The 22,798-nt window shown below is 44.6% G+C and overlaps 1 protein-coding gene across 1 annotated transcript in view; it reads right to left on the reverse strand.

The window, feature by feature from the left end:
- Positions 1-1,467: 1,467 nt before the first annotated feature.
- TLL2 (tolloid like 2) overlaps positions 1,468-22,798 on the reverse strand; it is a 99,301-nt gene continuing 77,970 nt past the window's right edge. The window contains exons 11-21 of the mRNA XM_075026914.1: positions 19,611-19,727; positions 15,807-15,952; positions 14,640-14,835; positions 10,604-10,729; positions 8,695-8,855; positions 7,743-7,923; positions 6,282-6,407; positions 5,299-5,426; positions 4,274-4,487; positions 2,962-3,212; positions 1,468-1,759 (exon numbers count right to left, since the gene is read on the reverse strand). Coding sequence (XP_074883015.1) covers positions 1,625-1,759; positions 2,962-3,212; positions 4,274-4,487; positions 5,299-5,426; positions 6,282-6,407; positions 7,743-7,923; positions 8,695-8,855; positions 10,604-10,729; positions 14,640-14,835; positions 15,807-15,952; positions 19,611-19,727 — 1,781 coding nt within the window. The 3' untranslated portion in view covers positions 1,468-1,624. The remainder of the gene's footprint in view (positions 1,760-2,961; positions 3,213-4,273; positions 4,488-5,298; positions 5,427-6,281; positions 6,408-7,742; positions 7,924-8,694; positions 8,856-10,603; positions 10,730-14,639; positions 14,836-15,806; positions 15,953-19,610; positions 19,728-22,798) is intronic.

Genomic DNA, 22,798 nt, shown 5'->3' on the forward strand with positions numbered 1-22,798 from the left:
CACAGTCATACACCAGAGAGGAGGTATCACCCCGGAGCCTGACAGTACATTGGTTATGTAAACATAGTAATCCTTGGATTACAAATACTTTATTAAAGCTAACATACCTCAGCTTTTAGCTCATAGTTGCCCATGAGTGCCTTAATGAAATATTATTCAGAATAAAGTCTTTTTTTTCTTATCTTTTTTTTTTCTTCCCATATCAACAGCTCAATTACAGTGGTTCCCCTAAAAGCACAGTTTTCCCTACTTTTTCCCAAGGAAGTGCCAAGCTACTTGTTAATTCTGCAAGTCCATGGCTTGGTAGCTTCCACGTACATAAATAACTGCAACACAGAGCATGTCTAAGCCTTATAGCTCAAAGTGCTTAAGTCACCATCTTGCTTGCAACCCGCCATGAAGTTAAGAGACTGGGCCATGGGCCAGCGAGGAACGGGGAGGAAGCAGAGAACAGCAGAGCTCTCCCATTCCTAGTCCCATGCCTGGAGGTTGCACATGTTTGACAGGTTCCCAGAGCTCACCAGAGCTGACCTGTAGCATGACTTGTGTACCTCTGCCTCAGGGACGCCCTGACTATCTCTGTCCCAGTGTTTCCACTATGCTCCAGCTAGCTGATGTTGCAGAGCACTCCTTGATTGCAGTGGGGAGCCCTGAGAAGAGCAGCTCAGCTGTGAAAAGGAAGGGCTCACATTGAAGTGGTACTAAGGAAAGGAAGCAGTGTAAAGAAGGCTGAGAAAGCAAACATGGGTAGAGTGAGGAGGAGAGATTCCTTATTTAAGATAAGGTCTGGACTGCTGCCACAGCCCTCTGAGCTGCCTTGCCTGGTGGTGTAACTGAAGCATGCTGTCAGCACTCCAGTTGTTAAGCTTCGCCACCATTACACAGTCATGCCTTGCATCCCACCACAGCACCACCCGATCAAAGTACTCCCATTCAGCATATACCATGACAATTACTGCAAATCAGGCACTGGGGCCTTCTCATTCGCTGTGATCCAAGCAGCTAGCAGCCCTAAAGAGACTGTCCCTGTGCCCCTGCCTACCTTTCAACCCCCAATAACCAAGACAATAAACAGATGGGACAGAAGGAGTGATGGAGTCACAGCCATCTGGTTGTTCACTTATTGCACAGAGTATTTTGGGCTGGTAGGGGAGAGCGGGTGGCTCCCAAGGTATTTTGAGAAAATCCTACCAGGTGGCTGTCCACATCATCTGCTCCAGAAAATGTGTTCAGACAGCTCATGTGTACAGGATGCTTAGGAAATGTCACCTAGAAACAAGATACGCAAGAGATGAAGGCTCTTCTCAATTCAGTCTCAGTCTTCACTCAGCCCCATGGCAAGCTGTGCAAAATACAATGTTTATGCCCTGGCAGGTATGATTAGAAGACAATTTTTGGTCCTGGGTATGTTAACAAGAAAGGGTCATGCTAATAATTTCAGAGGCAAACCTTTGAGACTGGATTTAGTTTTAGTTACTGAAAATACTGTATACTGCTTTTGTCCAGGTGCACAGAAGCTTAAAAAAACCAACAAACAAAAACAAACAAACAAACAAACCCCAGACAAAGATCACAGTTAAAAGTCTCAATCTTCAGATGGGAATGTCTGTGAGGAGTAGTCAAACTATTTTCTCATGTGCAATGCATCCTGAAATTTGGTACTTATATATCGGGCGTGAAAGCCTTTCTTGTTGATGGTGTCGTCTGTGTGGAATCGAATCATGATGGAATCCCCTGCAGAGTAGATTTCTTCCAGAGGCTGCAGAAAAGTAAAGAAGGCAGCAGAGTGGTCAAGTCTGCAGGCTAAATAACTATACTATGATGCTAGAATTTAAGCTCAGACTGGCCAGGAAGCACAAACATTGAGCACTCAGTACCTCTTGCCCTGCTCTGATTTCCTGAGCACATTCCCTTGCTCTTTGCATGCTTGCCCTATTTATGTTTGAAGACTGATGCCAGCCCACTCTACAACCCCACTTCTTCCAGTTGGTTTTGGAAGGTCACATTCACAGGACTCTCTGGATGTTCTTGTTCCAGCCTTCTGAGTTTTCTCCAATTTGTCCTAACCTTTTCAGGAAATGACACAATCCAAACTGGACCCTGTTTTGCAGCAGAGGCCCTCCGAAGGTTCATTAGCAACAAAATAACTTAGCCCTATATCTTACATGATAACTCTGGTTATCTCCCCCACTGTTATGACCTTATACAACCTCCCTGTGCTTCTCTGCAGGACCAACACTTTCCCTGCCATTCTCTGTTTGTCAGTGTGCAGGTAGGTAGATTAATACCCTGCTGCCCTGAACTTCTTCCCACCAAGCTGCCATGCCTTTGTTTATTTTTCAGACCATTTCCCCAATTCGCAAGGACTGCTCCAACACACCTGCTCCTTGGATGTCTCTCTCTAAATGCACTGAGAACCTTCTCCATTTCATTGCTGAAGTCCTAGAGAAATTAAACATAGAACCTCTGGTTTTAAATACGACACACTATTGCTTATGCTAACACTGTCACTCCTCTTAATGGGGACATAGATAACAGTTTAGGAGACAGCATGCCACTCTGGAGTCAACAAGCAGCTCTGCAAGTCCCTCCACCCTTTGCCCTCACCATAGCATGACAGCAGTGACTTGGCTTCAGGCAGGAAGTGACTGAGGATGAAACTGGCCTTTGGAAGCTGCTTCCAACATTTACACAATGCTTTTGTGGCAGGGCTGGGGTACAGCAGCATGGCAGTTCCATGCTGCTGCACATGGCCCTGGGCTAACAAGGGCAAGTCAGTCAGACCAGCTCTGTGCATCAGATAAAACAGCTGTGATCTCTAGCAACAGGTGAAGCAAAACCCAGACACACAAGGCATTCTCATCACCAGTTTGAGAGCTGCCCCTCTCCAAAAAGGGTATGAGAGTACCCTTCCTTGCCATCTCCAGTTATGCCTATGAAATCTCCACTGCCACGGCTTACCCCTGAGCCACAGAAGCGTCCCAGGCGGGGTGCAGTGCTGTCGTAACCATCATAAATCTCCATGTAGTCGTACCCACAGTCGGCCTCCTCCTCAATCTCAAATGTCTGGAATATCAGCTCCACCCCGTAACCATCTTCAGCTACAATCACCCATTCACAGTTCACTTGACCTGGGTAGTTGTTGTCCCCAAACTGAGCATGGGAATACAGCTCCTTAGTTCGTACTTCAGCCTTTAAGAGCCCACCACACTCTGGAGGAAAAAAAAGAGCACAAAACACAGTCTCATCAAAGGCCCTACCTCACAACAAAGACTTGCCATCCCATATTTGGGCCAGCTGTAGGGAGAGAAGACCTCCAGCATGAAGTGTATGTACCACAGGGAAGGTGATTAACTAGTGCACCAAACTACCATAAACCAGTGAATTCTCCAGTCACCCATGAATCCATTGACTCACATAGCGTAGAGAAGCTTGGTCCTTTTGATACAAAACATAGAAGGAAAGAGACAATCAGTTAAAACTGGCAGGATGGGGTTCCTACCACATTATGCTCTAGAAAAATGTATTATGTTATACAGCAATTGCTTAAAAGGAAGACTTAACATGTTCTTTGCACTTGTCCTGCAGCTGAAATTCTGACTCCAGGTATTTTACCAGCAGTAAACTGAAGCACGTTAAAAAACTGGGGACCAAAATAATCCCTTTCTGCCCATGCATTGCACAGAGGTAGGCCGGTGCTTGTGCAAAATGTGTATGCTTTGGTGCAGTTTCCCTACAGCCAATCAGGAAGATGCCTCCTCACCAGTCTCTCATGCACTGCTGCTCAGAGCATGTTTCATCTGTTTAAAGTGGCAGGGATTCAAAAAAGCGAACCTTGGTACAACACACCCACCTCTGGGCTGCCACAGACAGAAGATCAAGCTTGTTGTGTCTGTCCACAGCACATCTCTGCTTCCACCATAACCAGCCTGTTCCGTGTGTGGGCAAATACATGGGCTAAGTTGCATCACCTCATTTTCTGAGGGTTGATGAGGAACAGAATGGGTTGCTGCTCAACTAAACACCTCCAATTTAAACAAAAGAACTGAGCAGGAATGTTTGATATCAAGAGACCTCTGAGCTGATAAGGAAGCTGGCATTTATGGTATGGTACCAGTAACGGTCTGGGAACTGGTTAGCACAATTTACAACCACTTAAAATTCAGGCTAAGCTTATTTGGGAGAAAAGTGTGTCTCATTTTGCCTGGCAAACAACGCAGTGAGATTTGATAACACCTTATTGCACTGGGGTATTGGCAGGCAACCAGCTTACCTGTGCTGTGCTTTGCCTGGAAACCTTTTCTTTGCACAGAAGCATCAGAGTAAAACCTGAGGAACATCTTGTTGGTAGAGGCCACTACAGGCTCTGGTTTCTTGCTGCCACAGAAGCGGCCAAGGATAGGTGACTTGCTGTTGGGCCCATCATACACTTCCAAGTGGTCATAGGCGCATTCTTGGTGCTGTTCAATCTCAAACTCATTGAAGGTCTAAAGCAAGAACAAGGAAAATTAAGACAGACATTTGTAAATTTGAGTATGCAATTTAGCAGAGGATGAAATGCCAAGTGAGAAAGAGGTCAAATGGTATGCCTGTCCCATTCCTCCCACAAATCAGAACAGAATAGTGCGCTTTCAGTCAAGAGTGATCTCAGGGTGGCAAAGCTCAGAAGTTCATATGAATGTGCCACGTAGCCTTAGCTTTGCTGCCTCACATGAGTGCATGACACCAGTTTTCAACTGCAAGCATTATATGCTCTTATTTTCCTGCCAGGAACCCTGTCTAGCACACCGAATGGGCAGTTCTTCAATACTGCTTTCACTGTGCACAGGGATCCAGGCATTATTTCCCCCAGTGCATGGGCCAGCTGCACAGCTTTGGTCACGTCCTGCCATATGCATCAGGCCATGCTGTAAAATGGGCCTGATGCTTCTCCCTCAGAGGGGCTGGGGACTGGCCCTGCCACAACCTTATGCAGAGATGGTCCCAACAGAGTGGGTCACAAGGAGGAGTAGGGGCAGGAGGGCATGTTATACCTTCTGTTAACAGAGACAGCAATGCTCCAAGGTTGTCATCTGCTGGAGTCTCCTCCAAGCTGCCTCACCACTGCCTTGTGTACTTCTGAGACCTTCTGCCCTTTTACAGGCCAGGGGCAGCCTCCCAAGATGCCCTCCTCCGAGCACCCCACACAGGACCTATGGGGATCAACCTCCCACTCACAGAGTGGTGGGGGAAAGTCACTTCAGCTCCTCACAATCCTGCCTGCTTCTCCCCTCACACTCCCACTCACTGGTTACTCACTACTTTCACTCGGTGGCCAGGCGTTGCAGAGACATCCCAGGTGCACTCTTTCCGGCTGGGGTACTTGTCAGGCCAGTTTGGACTGCTCATCGTTCCCTCCGCACCACTCAGCTTGTGCTCACAACCAGCTTGAGAGAGAGACATCACAAGATGGAGGCATCAAGGCAGGTCTCACATGGGAACCACATAACATCCTACATGCTCCTCTCTGCCCACCGTGACCCTCAACAGGGCAGAAACAGGGAAGGCTTCAGTCACTGAACAAGATCTTTTGGTATTTTTGCATAGTTCTGGTGGGTTTGTCCTATACTTTTCTGACCTAACTTGGCAGTTGGTGAAATGGACCATCTCATTCCCCTGGACCTCCTTAACCTCATCCACCTCCTCACTCCCAAACATATTCTCCTGCTCCTCCATCTTGTCTGCCCTGTTCCCAGTGACATGGTGTCCAACCCCTCCACTGTGTTGACTCTGGTGCTATCTCAGCCTTGAGTTGTTTTGCCGACCTGGAAAGCTGAATCAGCTCATGGAGAGACCAGACAAGGACCAGAGGCCATACACAGGAAGGCCATGGAAGCACACAGCAGGGGTAAGGGTGCAGGAAGAAAGTAATCTTGGCAGCAGCAAGTGGTTAGATCAGATCATCCTTTCTCTTCTGACTCAAAACCAATAATCAAACAAAGCAGCAGTGACTAGTCTAATGGTAATGTATCACAACTGCTCCTTTCACTAGCCCAACTTCTTGCTCCCACCCTGTCCATCCCCCATGGCCATATAGAGGGCCAGACTGGGGAATGGATCCAGCTGAAAACAAGCCCTCTTATTCCTTTTTCTAGGTGTTTTTTCAGCTAGCTGGGGCTTTTTCAGTGCCCCAGCCTGTTATGCTGTACAAACATCCTTCCAACACCAGGCAGAAAGCACCCTGGCTCAAACGATGTTTGAAGCACCTTGTCTTTCCTGAGGGCAGGGAGTGGGGACCTTACCTTCTTTACAATCGTGGCTGTTTTCATGCAGCATGAAGCCGTTTCTGCACTGGCATATGTAGCTCCCAAAGGTATTGATACATTCGTGCTGGCAACCACCATTGTCTTTGGAGCATTCATCCTTGTCTGGGCAGGATCAAACCAACAAACACTGAGTTGACAGTGAGAAACAGACTATCACAGTTGCCAGCTGGGTGTCCCATACTCAGACTGGCAGATATCAGTGCAATCCTCCAACTTCTGCTGCTGGATTAGTCCAGTCAGCTTTTTAGCCCAGATACAATTCTCTTCAATTGTATTTCATTCCATAAAATGCATCACGAATGTGTTTTATTATATAATGTAGGTTTTGAATGGTTAAAGACTCCTATGTAAAAGAAACCTATAACAACGTCTCATTCTTTTAAAATAGAGTCCAGGAAAAGCATCACACAAATTCACTAGCCTAGGCAAAAATCTACTGGCCAGTCTTTATATTTTCAAGTTTCTACATGCTCTGATGAGCCTCCATCTTTAAATAGGTCTGCCAGAGAGCACAAGCAGCCAGATGGAGAAGAGGATCTAAGGTACAAGCTGCTCTCTGAAGCTGAAATATGCCCCAGTAGATGTTCGCTCCTGTGCGTTCAGGACTATGCATTCCTGAATCTCACTGTTCTGAGCATAGGATCTGCTCATGGTTTCCAGTCCAATTTAATTTATGAGCAGTTTATCTCCAATTTTTCTTGGGCCAGTGCCCTCCCTTGTCCTCATTAACCTCATCTGTTACCTCACTCCCAAATGTATTTGTAGATGAAACATACCCAACTTCATACTTCCTCTTGCTAGATTTACTAAGCCAAATGCCTAGCCCTGATTCTACTCTGCAGCTCTTAATTCAAGGCCATTTTGTCTCATCATCCTTGTCAAAAATATTAATACTCCTCGGTCTCTGCTGAAAACACAGCATGAAATTGAATTTCCACTTCTGTGTGATGTACAGTTAAGCTCCAGAACTGCCTGCCAACAATGTACATCACTGACACCAAGAGCTACAAAGGACTCAGAACAGAGGATCAGAAACTTCCACTAGCATGCAATGCTTTGAGAGGTAGGATTGCTATATAGAATATTTCTGGGAATTTTCTAATTCTTTTAGTTTCAGAGGAAAAAGCTTTTCTTTAATGACTTCAGGGACAGAAATAACTTCCAGGACCAGGTTCTTCATCGTTTTCTGCTGTGGAAGGACTGGTAGCATTGATGAAATCCATGCATCTTGCTGACAGCACACTATGAAACTGGACCATACAGTGTACTGAGAGACCGGGATGAAAGGGGACACAACACAGAGCAACCATGCTTTTTAGATGTAACTAACCATGTCAGGCTCTGCCTGATTTGACAGGAGGTCGAAGAAAATTCACCACAACCAAGAGGTTCAGTCAGAGGAAACAGCTAAGCAAGTGAAAGAATACAGCCACCTACCAGAGAAGTAATGAACTTTAAAGCCTTTCTTGGAGACCGTGTTGTCTGATTTGAACTCCAGTCTCATGTTGTTGCCATACGACGTGATTACTTCAGGCTTCTCTGAGCCACAGAATTTGCCATGCAGCTTGGAGTCAGAAGCCAACCCACTACGAACCTCAATGTAGTCATATTTACAGACCTGCCAAGAGAGAAGGAGATTTCTCAGCTCCGTGGACTTGAAACAGAGCATTTCAGAGCAAGGGGACAGAGGCTTGACTGAGAGGGAACAGAAACAGCCTTATACTCAAACACATTCCTCACTTCCCCAAATTCTCCTCTGTCAGTGTTCTCATGCCCTTCCCTTGCTGCCCTAGTCTTAAAAGCATGGGTGTGTTTATCAGAATAGTGAAGGTTCCATTTAATTTAGCTAAAATAATTACTCCCACCTTATCCAAGAACCTGACAGTGTTGAACGAACTTCAGCAGCCTGTTGAATTAAGGAAGAGCCACTGCTCCCATTTACAGTGGGGAAAGCAACACCTGGAATACTTTGTTCAATTTCCACCCCGCCCTTGGCAGGGCAGAGAACTGACTGTTACTGGTTATTTTGTTTATCCTTGAAGAACTGTGCTTCATTGTTCATTTCCAATTATTTTCCTGCAAAGGCAGCTCAGGGGAAGGGGGGGATGGGACACCTATGAGGGGTGGAAAACACCTACAGTTATGCAAAACTGGTAGAGAAAAGAAGCCCATTTATAACAGAACAGCTTTAATCCTTCCACTCCATAGAGAAAGCAGATCCAGACTTCAAGGAGAACAATCGCTGTTATTGGCATATTATATCAAAGGCGGGAAAACAACCAGAAGCTCCACCAGTAAGACAGTCTCCTCTTTCTTGTACCCCAAGGATTTATCCAGTTCTGAGTTAGCCAATAGTCACACCTCTGAGATGCAGGGACTGATTACTTACATCATTGCCTTCCAGCTCAAACACTTCGAACTGCAGAGAGATCCGGTACTGGGCTGGAGCTACCACCTGCCAGACGCAGTTTTTGTTAGTAGGATATTCCTTGGGCCATCCAGGGCTAGTAATGGTCCCATTGAGCTTGGTGATGAAGCCCCCACAGGCAGCTGGAGAGGCAATAAATGAACACAAGTTTTACTTGGTTCTGTTCAGACACACAGATTGGGCCACAGTGTAAGCTAGAAAATTAATCAGATCCTGGTTGGTGGCACATATCAAATCCTGGCCTCCAGAACAGGTTTTAACTGCTGGGAGCTACGAAGAAGATAGAAACCTCACCAGCTATAAATCACCAGTGAAATACACACAGCCAGGCTATGGCCCTGAGAGCCACTTAGACCATGTAAGATTGATCTGCTTTTTACTCTCTAGCCTTGGGCTTACTGTGGATCAGTTGACTTGACATGCACAATGCAGTTGTGAACGCCATCTTGGCAAATTCACCAACACTCAGTCCTGCAAACCTTACTATTTCAAGTTTATCAGTAATGGAATAATCAGAAGATAATAGAATCCTAGGGAAGACACCCCTGTCAGCTCTTCAGTGGCTTATTATATGTGGGCTGCATCTTCTCTAGGGAAAATTGAAGACAAAGCCAAAGACTTAGCTTTATTATCCCATTTCCTTCAAAAATTTAGGACATATCAGCTTCATCCTCTTGTGGGAGGGCATGGCTTTTACCTCAAAGGAATCAACCTGTTTGCTCTTTTCCTGCAAAATTCTATTTGCAATGAAGCAATTTTTTCTTGCTGTTTCTTGGGAGTAATGAGATATGGCCAGATCTTCAAAACCCACAGGGATAAAAGATTCCCGTGTCTTTTTCCCAGCATTGTTCTGCATTAAGAGAACTAACCCAAGGGAGCAGCTTCAGTACAAAAGTGTAGCAAGCAAGCATGTCTGGAGAAACAAAAGCAATTTACTCTGAAGTGCATCACTACAATTTCAAAGACTATCCTTCCTGTGTTGCCCACAAATGAGGTTTAAAATAGGAGGTTAAGAGTGAAGTTCAAAAAAATGCTTGCCAAGCTATACCAACTGGCTTGCTCAAAAATAGCAAGAAATTATTTTAAAAAATAAAGTAAAGCTTCCAAAAGCCTTTTGTATGCACCTAACTCTGCCCTCACCAAGTCGACAGGAGCCTTCCCCAAACAGTTTGGCAAAAGTAGAAGTCAGGGCAAACCAGGTGACTTTGAGAGCACCACTCACAGCATGTGGAGCTGCCTACACATCTCAGCTGAAAGGCAGAGCTATGAGACAAGAACAATGATTGGATTCTCACCACGCCAACAGCTGTATTGTTGGTGGGAGCAAACACTTGTTGCAAGAGATTAACTGTATAAATAGAAAGCTGACAGAAACAGTTTCTATCGAAGACATCGGGTTTTTTTCCCTGTAACAGAAGGGGGGAGTTTACTCCTCAATACGGAGAGTGTCTGTTTTGCATGCAGGCAAAACATTGGTATTTTATTCTATAAAATAAATTTCTTTAAAAAAGTAATAAAGTCAGCCTTAGATTGAAATACTTTTGGGCTACTCAGTGGTTAGGTTGTAATGCCCACCCTCCCTCACGCTGCACTGTGGGAGATCTGGTCTGAACAGGGATCTCTGGCCATGAAGAACAACTGGTTTTGGAGATGTTTAGCAGCAGAGAATCAGAGTATTTTCAGTTTTTCAACCAAAACTTGTTTTTCAAAGGAAGATGTTGACAAAAAGCAATTTTTCATGTGGGGGGAAGATGAACAGAAACAAAGAGTATGTAGGGACAAGGAAAATCATCTCCAAGATTGTTCAATTTCATTATTAGCTGTAGTACCCATCCTATAGACAGATTCCTCAATCTGTAGGTTTACTGACCTTCACAGCTCTTTTTATCAGCTGTCAACTCATAGCCAGGCTCGCAGGTGCATTTGTAACTGCCCAGTGTGTTCTCACAGTGCTGCTCACACCCACCATTGTCTGGCAGAGAACATTCATCCATCTCTGTCAGGAGAAAAACAGAACAAGTCTCACTTTCCTGACCACCCAAACCCCGGCATATTCCTCATGCAACACTTCTGGACAGAAGGACGAGAGCACTGGCTGATGACCTGAGCCCACAGAGCAGGCACCGCAGCAAACCTCACAAGTACTAAAGCACTCCTACCACCAAAACTGTAAAGGACTACAACTACTCTTACTAGTCAAGAGCAGTCTAGACAGGAGCAGGAAAACATAGTCTCCTGTGAAGACTACACTGCCTTTTGTTCTCATTTGCCCCTGTTTTTTTGTTTTGTTTTATAAATTTCTCATGCTCTTGAGTGACTTGAGCTACCAGGAATTAGCCCATTATGGTGCCCACAGTAATGGAGCTGTGGGAGGCCATACCCCACTGAATGGGGTGCAATAAAGGAGCTGGGAGGACATGCAAGTAGTTCTTCTTTTTCATAGACACATGAAGTCTTGCTACCCTAGACTTTGAAGTCAGGTTCTTCCAATCACATCTTAACAACCTGAACTGACATTTTAATATAGATAGCCAGACGTATTGGCTTCCCACCCTGACCCCTGATTCCATGTGCATCCCTTACTAGATGGTTTTATTAACATGGTTGTGGTGGGTTGGCCTCAGCTAGCAGCCAAACTCCCACCCAGCTTTGGGTATTGGGAGACAAAAACTGGAAGAAAAAAAAAAAAAAAAGAAACAAATGTTAAAACACTTAGGGAAAACACCTTTCCATCCCCTTTCCCAGACTCAACTTCACTCCAGACTCCTCTCCCTCTGCCTTGTATCACCGCAGCTTACTCAGTCCCTTCAGCAAAGCCATGAGCATGCAAAGGCAGGAGGGGATGGGGAGCTACAGTCAATACACAACTCTACTGTTCCTTCCTTCTCATACTTCCCCCCTGCTTCAGCATGGGTCCTCCACAGGCTGCAGGGAATATCTGCTCTGCCATGAAGCACCTCTACCTTCTGACCTTGGTGTTACCTCTGCTGTTTGGCACTTTTTGTTCCCTCCTCCTCTGTCTCCCCATCATTTTTGACCTTTCTTAAACATGTTTTCACAGAGGTGCCACCAGCTCAGCTGATGGGCTTAGCTGCATCCTGCGGTGGGTCCACTGTGGAGCCAGCTTGAACCATCTCTCTGGCATGGGTAGCCTCTGCAGCCTGCCAGTGCCAGCACCTTGACACCTACACCCAATATAATGTTCCAGTAACAGTTACTGCTACATAGATCAAAGAGGAACAGTCTTGACTAGATGATCATTGTAGGTCCCTTCCAACTGAAATATTCTATTCTCTTCTGTTGATAACACTGTCTTCCTGCAAAGCCTTCCCACAGTCAGGACTCCCCCACGCTGTAACAATTCCAGTCCAAACAGATTTTATTTTCTGGTTTCTGTTTGTGGATTCACTATGAAGAGAGTAGAGTATTTCTTTGCTGCTCCATGCTTGGGTACAGGTTCAATAGCTTCTAATCTGGTTGTTAAATCACTTGCTTGAGAGAAAAGAGAGGCTGCGACTCCTACAATCATCGAAAGCCCACATGATCAGTTTTTACCATGGGAAGGACATGTCCTGGCTATGGGCAGGTATATTTTGCAAAGTATTGTCCTTCCTCTAGTGTTTGCCATGAAGAAGAAAGGTACAACAATGTGAGTGTAAAGACAAGCACATCACTACTAACACTTAAACCATATACAAAATAGGCTTCAGTGATACAAACGGTTTGTTACCAAAATGAAGATAAGTAATAAAGAATAATCCTAGAGCTTTCCCTTGAGATACACATGATGGGATGGACATGAGGTAATTGCTCTTCACATCTTCCCGACATTGTCTCTTGGATGTGGCCAATAGTTTACCCTCTCTGAGCTGCCTTACTCTCTCTGAGCTGTTTGCAGGTTTATTTTTCTGAAAAGCTAGAAGTTACCATTGCAACTTCTCACAAAGCATAACATTCAATTCCATCCTTAACTCTGCTTGTTGTTTTTTTTAAGCTGAGTTATTTTCTTTCTGTATTGTAAGACATGTAATTGAAGCTCTATTCCCTTCATAATTCATTCAGGCAAAGCTGACCCATTGCTCGATCAGCTATGGGTGGCAGTTTGAAGAGTGCCTGCAGAGCCATCTAATTCATTCATGGAGTGGCTGGTAGTCAAAATCCCTCTGGATATGGAGGTAAAGGCTGCAGACTTCAGATCCCAGCTTTAAACTCCACATGTAGCCTGCAGGTATGTCTATCCAGCTTTTGCAAACTGACATCAACTCTGCCCACAATGCAAGCTGGCTAGAAGTTGTGTAGCTATGGCTACTGTGGTGCTTGGTCCAAGCAAATAAAACTTTGCTCCTCAGCTGGACTCACTGGCATGGACTTAGCAACACCCTCACCATCCACAAGCTAGACCATTTCTGGTTCAAACATGTGAAGTCTGAGGAGACACTACAAGATCTAGTCTGCCAGCAAAAACTCCACAGACAATACCTGTGTCTGCAATTGTACTAGTAGTGCATGTTTATGCATTTAAAAAAAAAAAATTATTTCTTACTATCTGTATCACAAGGAAAGCATCCCAGGTTCAGGCGTGTAACTTTCTTCCCCTGCAAACCTGCAGGAGAACCTCAGATTCTAGAGAATGACTTGATGCAAGCCAAGAAGTCTCCATGTAGTGCTAATCCCTGGAAGACCAGTCAGTCTGCACTATCAGCTCCTGAAAGAAGCCAAAATGTCTTTAGGAAGAAGCATTCTCTGTGTCTTTACAGAACCTGAGAAATTTAAACAAGGAAGTCTAGGCACTGTGATAGTTGTTCAGGGACTGGAATTAAACATCACAGTATTTGCCAGTGATCTTGCAATCACCCTTTGTCACAGTCTGTTAAGATCTCTCAAATTCACAGGACAACATACTCTGTGAATTAAACTTTATTTAACTAATTCTTTTTTTGCACATAAGTGCACGGATTAAGAATTATGGGTTATAGGTTATGAAACCTTATGACTTCAATGGTGAATAAGTGAATTCAAGTGATAGATTAGTCTGAGCAAAGGGGATTGAGCCCTGCCATGTTTGTTTGATGTTGTTTCTTAATGAGCTCATGAAATAGTTTAATTCACAGAATACATTGTCCTGTAAACTTGAGAGGTCCAGACGGACCGTGACACCCTTAACGCAAGACAAATGTCAAAGTCAAAATAAATAAAGGAATTCTGCAATCCAAATATTGGCATTGCAGCTATTTTTTTTGTACTACTGTCACTGAACCTAAGAGAAACATGACTACCTTGCAGCAGCTCCGCAGGTGTTTTCCCAAGTGGTTAGATATTTGGTTCTTCCCTCTATCAAGTCACCAGCATGCTGGTAAAGGACCATGTCTTGGGTCCAGCTCTTAAGAAAAACCTTAGTCTTATTCGCATCCTCCTGAAGAGGATCTCAGTTTAGGAACACTTTTGTCTCCTAAAGCATTCAGAAATTTTCCCTGGGACTCTGCTTGCATTCAAGTTTACCCTCTTTCCAGAGGTTTCTTTTGGAATAGAACTTAAGCAGAGAGTTGTTTTTAATACTCTTTGTGCTGTACTAGTACCTCCTTTGAAAACGTCAATGTCCCCTGGCATGGATAAATGGAGATCACATTCCATCGAGCTGTGCAACACAAGGCATTAGTGCCTGTGCTGGTACTGACGCAGTAGGCTTTCTTTCTGTCTTAATCTGGGAGATGGTGTTCGTGCCTCAGCAAACCCCTCTACACTCTCAAAGCAGTTTGTATATAAACTTCATATTGACAGTTGTACAGACAAGTCTAACAGCTCTTAACTACAAGTAGATACACTGGTAACAGATCACTTTGGGATGGCAGTAGGTTAAGGGATGAATGGTCCCCAGCTTGGACCTTGAGAGGTAGTAGATCACATACCTTTAAAGAAATTTGCTGCAAAGCCTCCTTTATTGATGGTTGCATCAGATGCAAACTTCATCCATACTTTATTTGAACTGGATTTGATATCTTCTGGCTTCTCATAGCCACAGAAGTGACCAATCAGTGGGCTGTATTCAGTGAGGCCATCTCGGATCTCCAGGTAGTCATAAGAACATGTGTCGTGCCATTCAACCTGTAATAGGAAAAGGGTGTGCCTGTAGCGCGCTACTATGAGTGCTCTGAGTGAGGCTAGCTACGCAGTTAGACTTTGGCCAGACATCAGCTTCCAAAGGAGCATCCTAAACAACTGGTCACAACTAGGTACTTGCCTCACGGCTGCCATTGAACTCTCCTGCAGTTGTAACTGCATTCAAGCCCAGCCACATCTCAGTTCTACTGCTATTTCATGGCTATCCTCTGGTGAAATCCAGTCCCTGACTACCTACAGGCTGCTTTTCCATGAGAAGCTGTAAGGAACAGAGCAGAACAACTACAAAAAAAAAATGTTTCAAGGAATAGCTGTGGGGTCACAGCTAGGAGGTAGTGGTGTCAGCCCTTTCTAGGACAAGCACAGTTAAGTGTACATAAGCCACAGGAGCCTGTGGGATGGATGGGATTTATGCACCAACCCAGGTCCTGTCCACACCTATGTGTGACTTATACATCAGTAGTCAGAAACAGATCATTAGGCACCTAGCTACTAGTGTAAGACATCCAATAACCAGTAGGAGAAAACCTTTTCTGAGCTCTTCAAAGCCTGTCTGTCATCTGGGAACATGATGTTTCTTTGGAGAGCCACAAACATCCTGCAATCAGCTAAGCCCCAGTGACATCAACGAGAGTTTTTTGCATGGATTGTGACCATTCAATTTAATTTGACCAGAGTGAAAATTTGAGGACTCATGATTCCCTACTTAACATCATCAGCAATTTTGTGCCCCTTCTAATTCCTTCTGTCTAGACTAACAGTTTTTGAAAACTCATTGTATTTAAAACTTGGCTTCAAAATCTCTGAGCAAACTTCTGGTGAAGAGAAATGATGTTCTGAAGTATTCAAAAGAATTTTTTGCTAAAAAAATTATTTACATCACTTTCTTCTTAATTTTAAAGGATCTACAGAGGCAAAATAATATCCATAATATAACATACAATGACATTTCTCACCTCAAAGGCTTGGAATGTGATACCTATGTGAAAGCCCTCAGAAACTGTGATCTTCCAGATACACTCTTTGGAAGGTCTGTAGTCATCTGGGTAGTTGGGAGATTGGATCTGGCCAGCATCTTTGTGAATTTCTCCACCACAAATAGCTTCATAAAAAACAAACAGCAAAACCATGAGATTGCAGGTTTTTCCTCAGGTAAAGCCTGCTCCATACATAGCCTTCTTCCTTGTTCAAATCTGTATCAACACTGTTTGTTATGCAAAGGCAAACACACAAGTCATGTAAGTTTTTACAAATCTAACATTTTGTCTTAGTGACAGTGTCTCCTGTCTTGCTGTGCCAATCTCCTTAGAAGGTAAACTGACTGGGACAGAGAATTTTTAAGGATTTGTGTGTTTCACACTCCTGGTCACCTTCACAACTGCTTAAAACCTGCTACCAGCACTAAGGACCAAGAGAAGTTGGCAAAAAAACCCCAAATAAAAAACAGTTGCAAATCTAATCCAGCCACACGATGGCAATATTAACAAGCATGAGTTGAGCTGTTCACCAGGAGAGCATCAAGCTGACTGCCGTGCATGAAAAATTAAGTTTTGTGCTAAACCTAAGAATGAGTAAGTTTAAAAATGAAGAACAGAAAATTAAATGAAAATCTAGTTTAACACAAAACTAGGAGACACATCAAAGGCAATAGCAGTTCAGCATAATTGTCTGCAAGACCATGTAACAAATGGAAGTAACATCACAGCCTAAAACCGGTGTTACCTCACGATGCACGACACACATGTCTACAGAATGTATATGAAGGTTTTGGCTGTGTTTAAAGTCAAGCAAACAAAAAGCATAGACAGTAATTACAAGAGAAATGGCACTGCAGTGACACCTGCCAGACATCAATCGTCTTCACCCTCGGGGTCTCCCCACAACACATTGCATTAACGATTCAGATGTGGGTCTCCCTATAGTGTCCTGGAAATTGCTTGATTGGGTAACATTGTCTTGGTTTTGCCTTGTAAGCTGCTAACATCTAACTGCGACCTAGTTAAAAGCACTGTTTCACCAGTGCAGTGCTAACTTCTTTCTTAGAGAATCAGTGCTAAGGCACCACCAAATAGCTGCACCCAAAATTCAGCTGCAGAGCACTATTTAGATTGTAGTTTGAGTTCATATATCCAGATCTACAAGTGGTGCTAGAGAGAACCTCTGAGGGACCCTTTAGAGAACTGCCTCCCCCACCTAGCAGAAAGGCCACTACAAGAGCAGAGAACTGACAATTTTTATTAACAGCCATAAAACTGTCAGCCAGCAAACAGTATATTCTCTATCCACTGCAATAGTTCATACTGAAATTTAGCTGAGCACCAAGTATACTGGAAGATCGTTACTGCAAAATGGAAAGAACATCTGCTGATAGAGCCTGAGAAGGCAATAACGATGACAGATTTGGGGCTGCCAGCAGTGCTGTAGGGCAAAACCACCAGTGTCTTCCCATCTTAAATCTCATGAAAGGAACAATATGACTGAACTACGAGGACACTTTCACTACATTAACTGTCATTTAGTATCAAGTAATTCTCCCATCATGTGGCTACATGCTTCTGCCTCTTTCCTCCCATCTACTGAAAACTTTAGGGCCAAGACCTGGAGGAATCCAAATCCAAAAATCAGTCCTCACCCACAGAGCTCCCATCAAAGTTCAGATGCACGAGCATTTACATGCACTCTCACAAAAGCAGAGGACAGAGAAGCAGTGCTAAAATCCACTTTGGCTTTTTAGTATGTGAGGGAGAAGAGTTCAAAAGAAAAGGAGGAATGAACAGTGATGCAGCGAGGTTTTGGACAGAAATTGATAGAAAATTAAACATTTAAGGGCAATCCCTCCTGGAAATAAAAATTACCCTTATTGCCTAGACACAGAAATCACAAAACAGCTGAGCAAGCTACCCGACAACGGAAGAAAGAAACAAGTCATTACCAGAGCTTGCCTTGGAGGGAAATAGGGATTAAGGAAGATTTTTGGAAACTCTCCCATTTCAGCAAATAAATTATGGAGAGAGATGCAGATAATCTCACTACCTGCTGCTCTGACAAGAGGAGCTAAGAAAAGAACTATGCAATGGGCCATCACTGTTTCTGTCGTACAAGCTGGCTTCCACCAATCATACTCTGTGCTTGCTCACAGGTTTAGCCATAGTTTTCATACCTTTCCAATGGGAAGTTTCTTGAAGGAAAGGGTTACATAAAAAGTCAGAGTCTTGAAGAGGCAGGAAAATATGAACAGTAGAAGGGATGCAGAGTTTGACCACTAGATGCACATTCCACTTCCATTTGCTCTCCTCAAAAGTCAAGTGAAGTAACTATTGCTCATTTTTACTGAACCTTTAGGGGTCATTTATCAATCAACAGGAAATATGGAAAATTATCAAGAGAAAAGGAAGTTTTGCAAAGTGACTTTGGCATGTAGCCAATGTAAAAAATTTTTTTCTTTCAATACCGTTTAGCAATATGAAGCACAAACCCATATTAACACACATGATGAAAAACAAAAAAGTTGCTTTCCAAAGACATTCCTCACCTTGCTTTTTCTTCTTTTTCTTTTAAAGTTTGAGTCGATACCACTGTGGAATAACCCACTGTAAGAATTAAGCTGAGTAGCCCACCAAAGCAATAAACCAAAATAAAACAGTCTGTTAGAGACACACTAGTTGGATCACTTCTAACTCCAACAAACTACCATAAAGGGGGTGTTATGACACACATGGTCCAGGCAACAGCTGCTGCTCAGGAGAGATGTAAAAAAAAAAAAAAAAAAAAAAAATCAGGCAAGGTACCTCTGTCTCTGGGACAACAATTCCTGCAGAAACCAGGTATTTCTCCTGTGAAACAGATTTGTTAGCCCCACACTGTTATGAAATCCTCATGTGCTTTATTTGCACATCCCTAACAGTCCTGTATTTTCTTCACTTCCCTGTTAATATCATAATTCATGAGTATATTGGACACTTGGGCACTGGGCTTCCAGTGTCATGTTTGTTCCTGTGGCTGCAGAAAGAAGATGATGCAACGTCAGTACCGATACAGTCAACTTCAATACTGTTGACAGCACTGGTACTTCTAAGAAAATGCCTGTTGCCCAGAGAACAGTGAAGGCTTTTAATACATTTTAGAATCATTATTGTAAAAAGTAAGCATATATGGTGAAGGGATGTTACTGATTTGTTAGTGACTTTGGTAGTATGGCTACTCCTCTGAAGTGGTTTCAGCATCCCAGTGCCATGCAAGTTTCCAAAGTACCTGACCTGCAGAAGACCTGACATGCCAATTTCTAATCTTCTGTACGTAAAACATACAAGGGAGAAACCAAAGAACAATCTTTGCATTTGAGAAGAAAAAAAACCAAAAACCAACAACAACAACAAAATAAGCTGCATTAAGTGATATAAAATGTATGATCTGAAACAGAACTTTCCCTGTTAAATTACTGGAAGGAACTCCTGCTACACTCAGCACTGCTGCTTGCAGGGACTGCTTAGGGCAAACAGAATCTAGCCTATGAATGGAAGCTATTGCTCTGTGCTGCCATCCTGTTGTCTCCCCCAAAATGTGATGATCTAGTTGGAAGATCCATGCCTTGTCTGCTGAAACAGCCTGCAAAATCTGCCAATTCCCATAAAAACAAGAGCAGGGGCTGTATCTAACCACACGGTGAAGCAGAACTCCTGCTGACCCTGTAAACCCCTGCATCGTGTTCTGGCTGCTCCGTGCAATGAACGCAACAGACTGCTTCTAGCTAAGGGCTGTACCTTCATAGACCACAAAGAAGCCTTTGCCCAGGATGTTACTGCTGCTCCGGAACTCGATCCACAGCCTGCTGTCCGTGGAGATTACTGGTTCAGGGATCTTGTCACCACAAAATCTACCTAAAAGGCAGGAAAGAGACGATCAAGATCTCCTGGCTGACCGGCAGCACAGTGTAGCAGGCACCTATGGGTCCAGGAAGCAAAGACTCTGGGGTTAAAGGAGCTGTGCTTGTGTAAAACAGCCTTTCACTCCCACCACTTGTGCTTTTGAATGAGTTTCTATTCCCCCCCCTTAATTAATATTCTCTTCAATTATTAAATTAATAAAGGTTTTCTTCAGCTGAGAGCAGCATCCAGTAGTCACAGGTGCAGCCTTTATTGCCCTGGTAAATTCAAAAGGGCTCTTGTTCTGATCACATAATTGGGCAAATAAGCTGCAAGGGTGGGGAACCATCCCCTGTCCTTCTAGAGATGTGACATTAGGGAACATCCTTTCCACCTGCTAGGCCTTGTAAACTCCTTCAGCGTTTTGCACCCAAGAGCAAATTGTCCAAGTTAAACCAAGGGTGGGATGTGGCCATGCTGGTGAGAAAACACCCCTTATCTTGTCCCCTGTTCTCACCTCTTCCCAGTGAAGCCTTTGCAGTCATTCAATCTCTTTCAGGAGAAAGAGACTAAGAGCCTTTTTGCTCCATTGTTCACTCAGCTCTGAGCTCTCTGGCATGCACCAGCACTGGTAAATACCCAAATCATGCCAGCAAGGATGAATCCTAAAATAGAACAGCTGCAGATAGCATCTGCAGCCCAAACAACTTCAGCAACCCTAATTTGGTGCTCCTCTACTGGTTCCAGCCAGAAGCTCCTCGTGGAAACAAAGCAAGCACCAGGTATGCACTGAAAGCACTCAGTGCAAACACAGTTTTTCACTTCAGCTAACACCAGCAGGGCTATATACTGAATTCAATGTGGCCTTGGCACCCTGTCCAACTGAATCCCCAGTGGGAATCTGACAAGAGGCAGAGAGCACTTCCTCAGGTTGAATTCAGTCAGGACAGTGATGATAGGGATCCTGGCCTTGCAACACCAGGCAAAGGCTTCTTTGAACAACCTCACTGTGTAAAAACCTGGTTAATGCCTTATCTGCAAGACAGCACCTTAATTCCCATTAGCAGACTGCACTGGTGGTTCCCTACACTGAATAAGGAGACAGATAAGTTCAAGGCTTGTTGCCTGGCAGGCAGAGAAGGCTTTTGCTTTCCCTATGCATGGAGGGCAGAGTAGTTGACATGAATCCTCTGCATTAAAAGCCTAGGGGCCCCTGCTAGGTCAACTGCCCATGCTCAGCTACTGCCACTTTTGGCTCTACCTGCCCCACCTTCACCACTTGGCAGCCTCGGGAAGGCTATGACCTTCAAGGGTGCAAGAGCTATGCCTCTGTGACAGGACAGTCAGCGCAAATCAGAAGGTGAGTTGCAAACTTCGTTTCTCTTCAACAGCAGTTTCACCACCAACTTTTTTCTCTTGTGGAGTCACCCACCCAAATATTAACTGGGACCCTAGTTTTACTTGGCTACTCTATTCTGAGCCCCTGTGCTCCCAAGCTGACCAGCACTGTTGGGGCAGTGTGACAGCCCTGCAGCGTACCAATAGCATCTCCCATCTCCACTCCCACAGGGGATGCTAACAAACAGCATCAGAGCTGCAAAGCTCCTTCCTCTAGGGTCACTGAGCAACTGCCTCCCGGATTTAGACTTGGAGTTTAACAAGGGTGTCAAGGAGAGGAAACACAGATGAGGAACAAGAATGAGCAATGTCCTCAGCGTGTGATAAAGGGCCCATTCATAAAAAGTTACACACTGTTTAAAGGCTGGGTTTTCACACACTTCCCTGGGAAAATATGCAGCGCACATGTATTTTTTTCTCTCTGCAAGAAGCCCGTGATTTCACAATTCACACTAATCCTCCTCCCCACCCCCCACTGAATTGCCGTCTGTCTGCCTCTTCCGAGCTAATTTCATGGGCTCAGCCCCTTGCAGGAGCTGTGGCCACTCACGCAGCGTCTCCTTCCAGATGGAAACACTCGCAAGTCCACCTGCGCTAAGGGGAATGGGGAGGTGCTTGGCTTCTGAAATACCTTTAAATTATTCTGTAGAAAAAATAAATAACAAGGAGCTAAGTTGCAGCTGCTGGAGCAATGTTACCTGATGCATGTGCAGCAGAGAACACCAATAAATGCTGCCAAGCCCCAAACAAGCAGGAAGCAGTAAAAGCAGCTGGCAACTCTGTGCTGCAAGGCAGGCCTGCAGAAACCTCTGGAGAGCAGCACAGGTTCAGCCTCAGCACCTCACCTGGTACCAGGGCTGGGATGTCCAGTGGGGCCAAGGAGAGCACCCAGACCTCCCTAAGCCCACTGACCCCACACTGACTAGCCCAGTCCTGTGCTGCAGCACAGGGCACAGCACCTCTAACACAGCTGGTGATGCTAAACAACCTGATTGCTTCTTTCCTTTCAGGGTGAAGGGGCTATTTGCAGTGCAGCATTTTACAGGTTGGACACCAAGGTTAGGGGATGGAGTCCGGATCAGAGCCAGCAGCAAAGCAGGTGGGACTCCTGAGTGCCCACTCAGGGTGACAGAAGACTTGCAGTTACAGTAACAGGAGGCAGAGGAACAGGGAGGACACAGAGGAGCCACACTTCCTTGAGATCTTTGGGAGCAGGAGCAAAGTAGAGCCCTTGCACAGTGTGACATCCTAGGCATGTTCTAGCAAGTTCTCTCCTAGAAGTACAGAGGCTTAAACACAAATACTTGAGAAATAATGGCAGGAGCTTGGCCAGGAGCTGTATGGCTGCTTCATTCTGACTGCCTGACAGTTCCACCCTGGTCTTAGGAAAAAGCAATAATAAAACTCCAGAGACCACATTTTTAGTCCTGGCCATGTCCCTGGCTCACTTGCCTCTCTGCCTCACTTCTCAAGCTGGAAAAGGAAGGAATAAAGCCTTTGCTACAAAAGGGCTTGGAGCATGGATCATTTGGTGCGAATACAGCACATTGACATCTCTGAATGGAGACATTAATGGGTGGCCAGTGCACTGGCTGGACGTAGGCTTCTTCCAGGTAAAGGAAGGTTTGTTTCTGTTTGTTTTCCCTCCCCACCCTGCTAAGCATCAAGAAGAACACATGAAATGCAAT

This window comes from Buteo buteo, chromosome 4 (assembly GCF_964188355.1).
Source record: "Buteo buteo chromosome 4, bButBut1.hap1.1, whole genome shotgun sequence".
Lineage (NCBI taxonomy): Eukaryota > Metazoa > Chordata > Aves > Accipitriformes > Accipitridae > Buteo > Buteo buteo.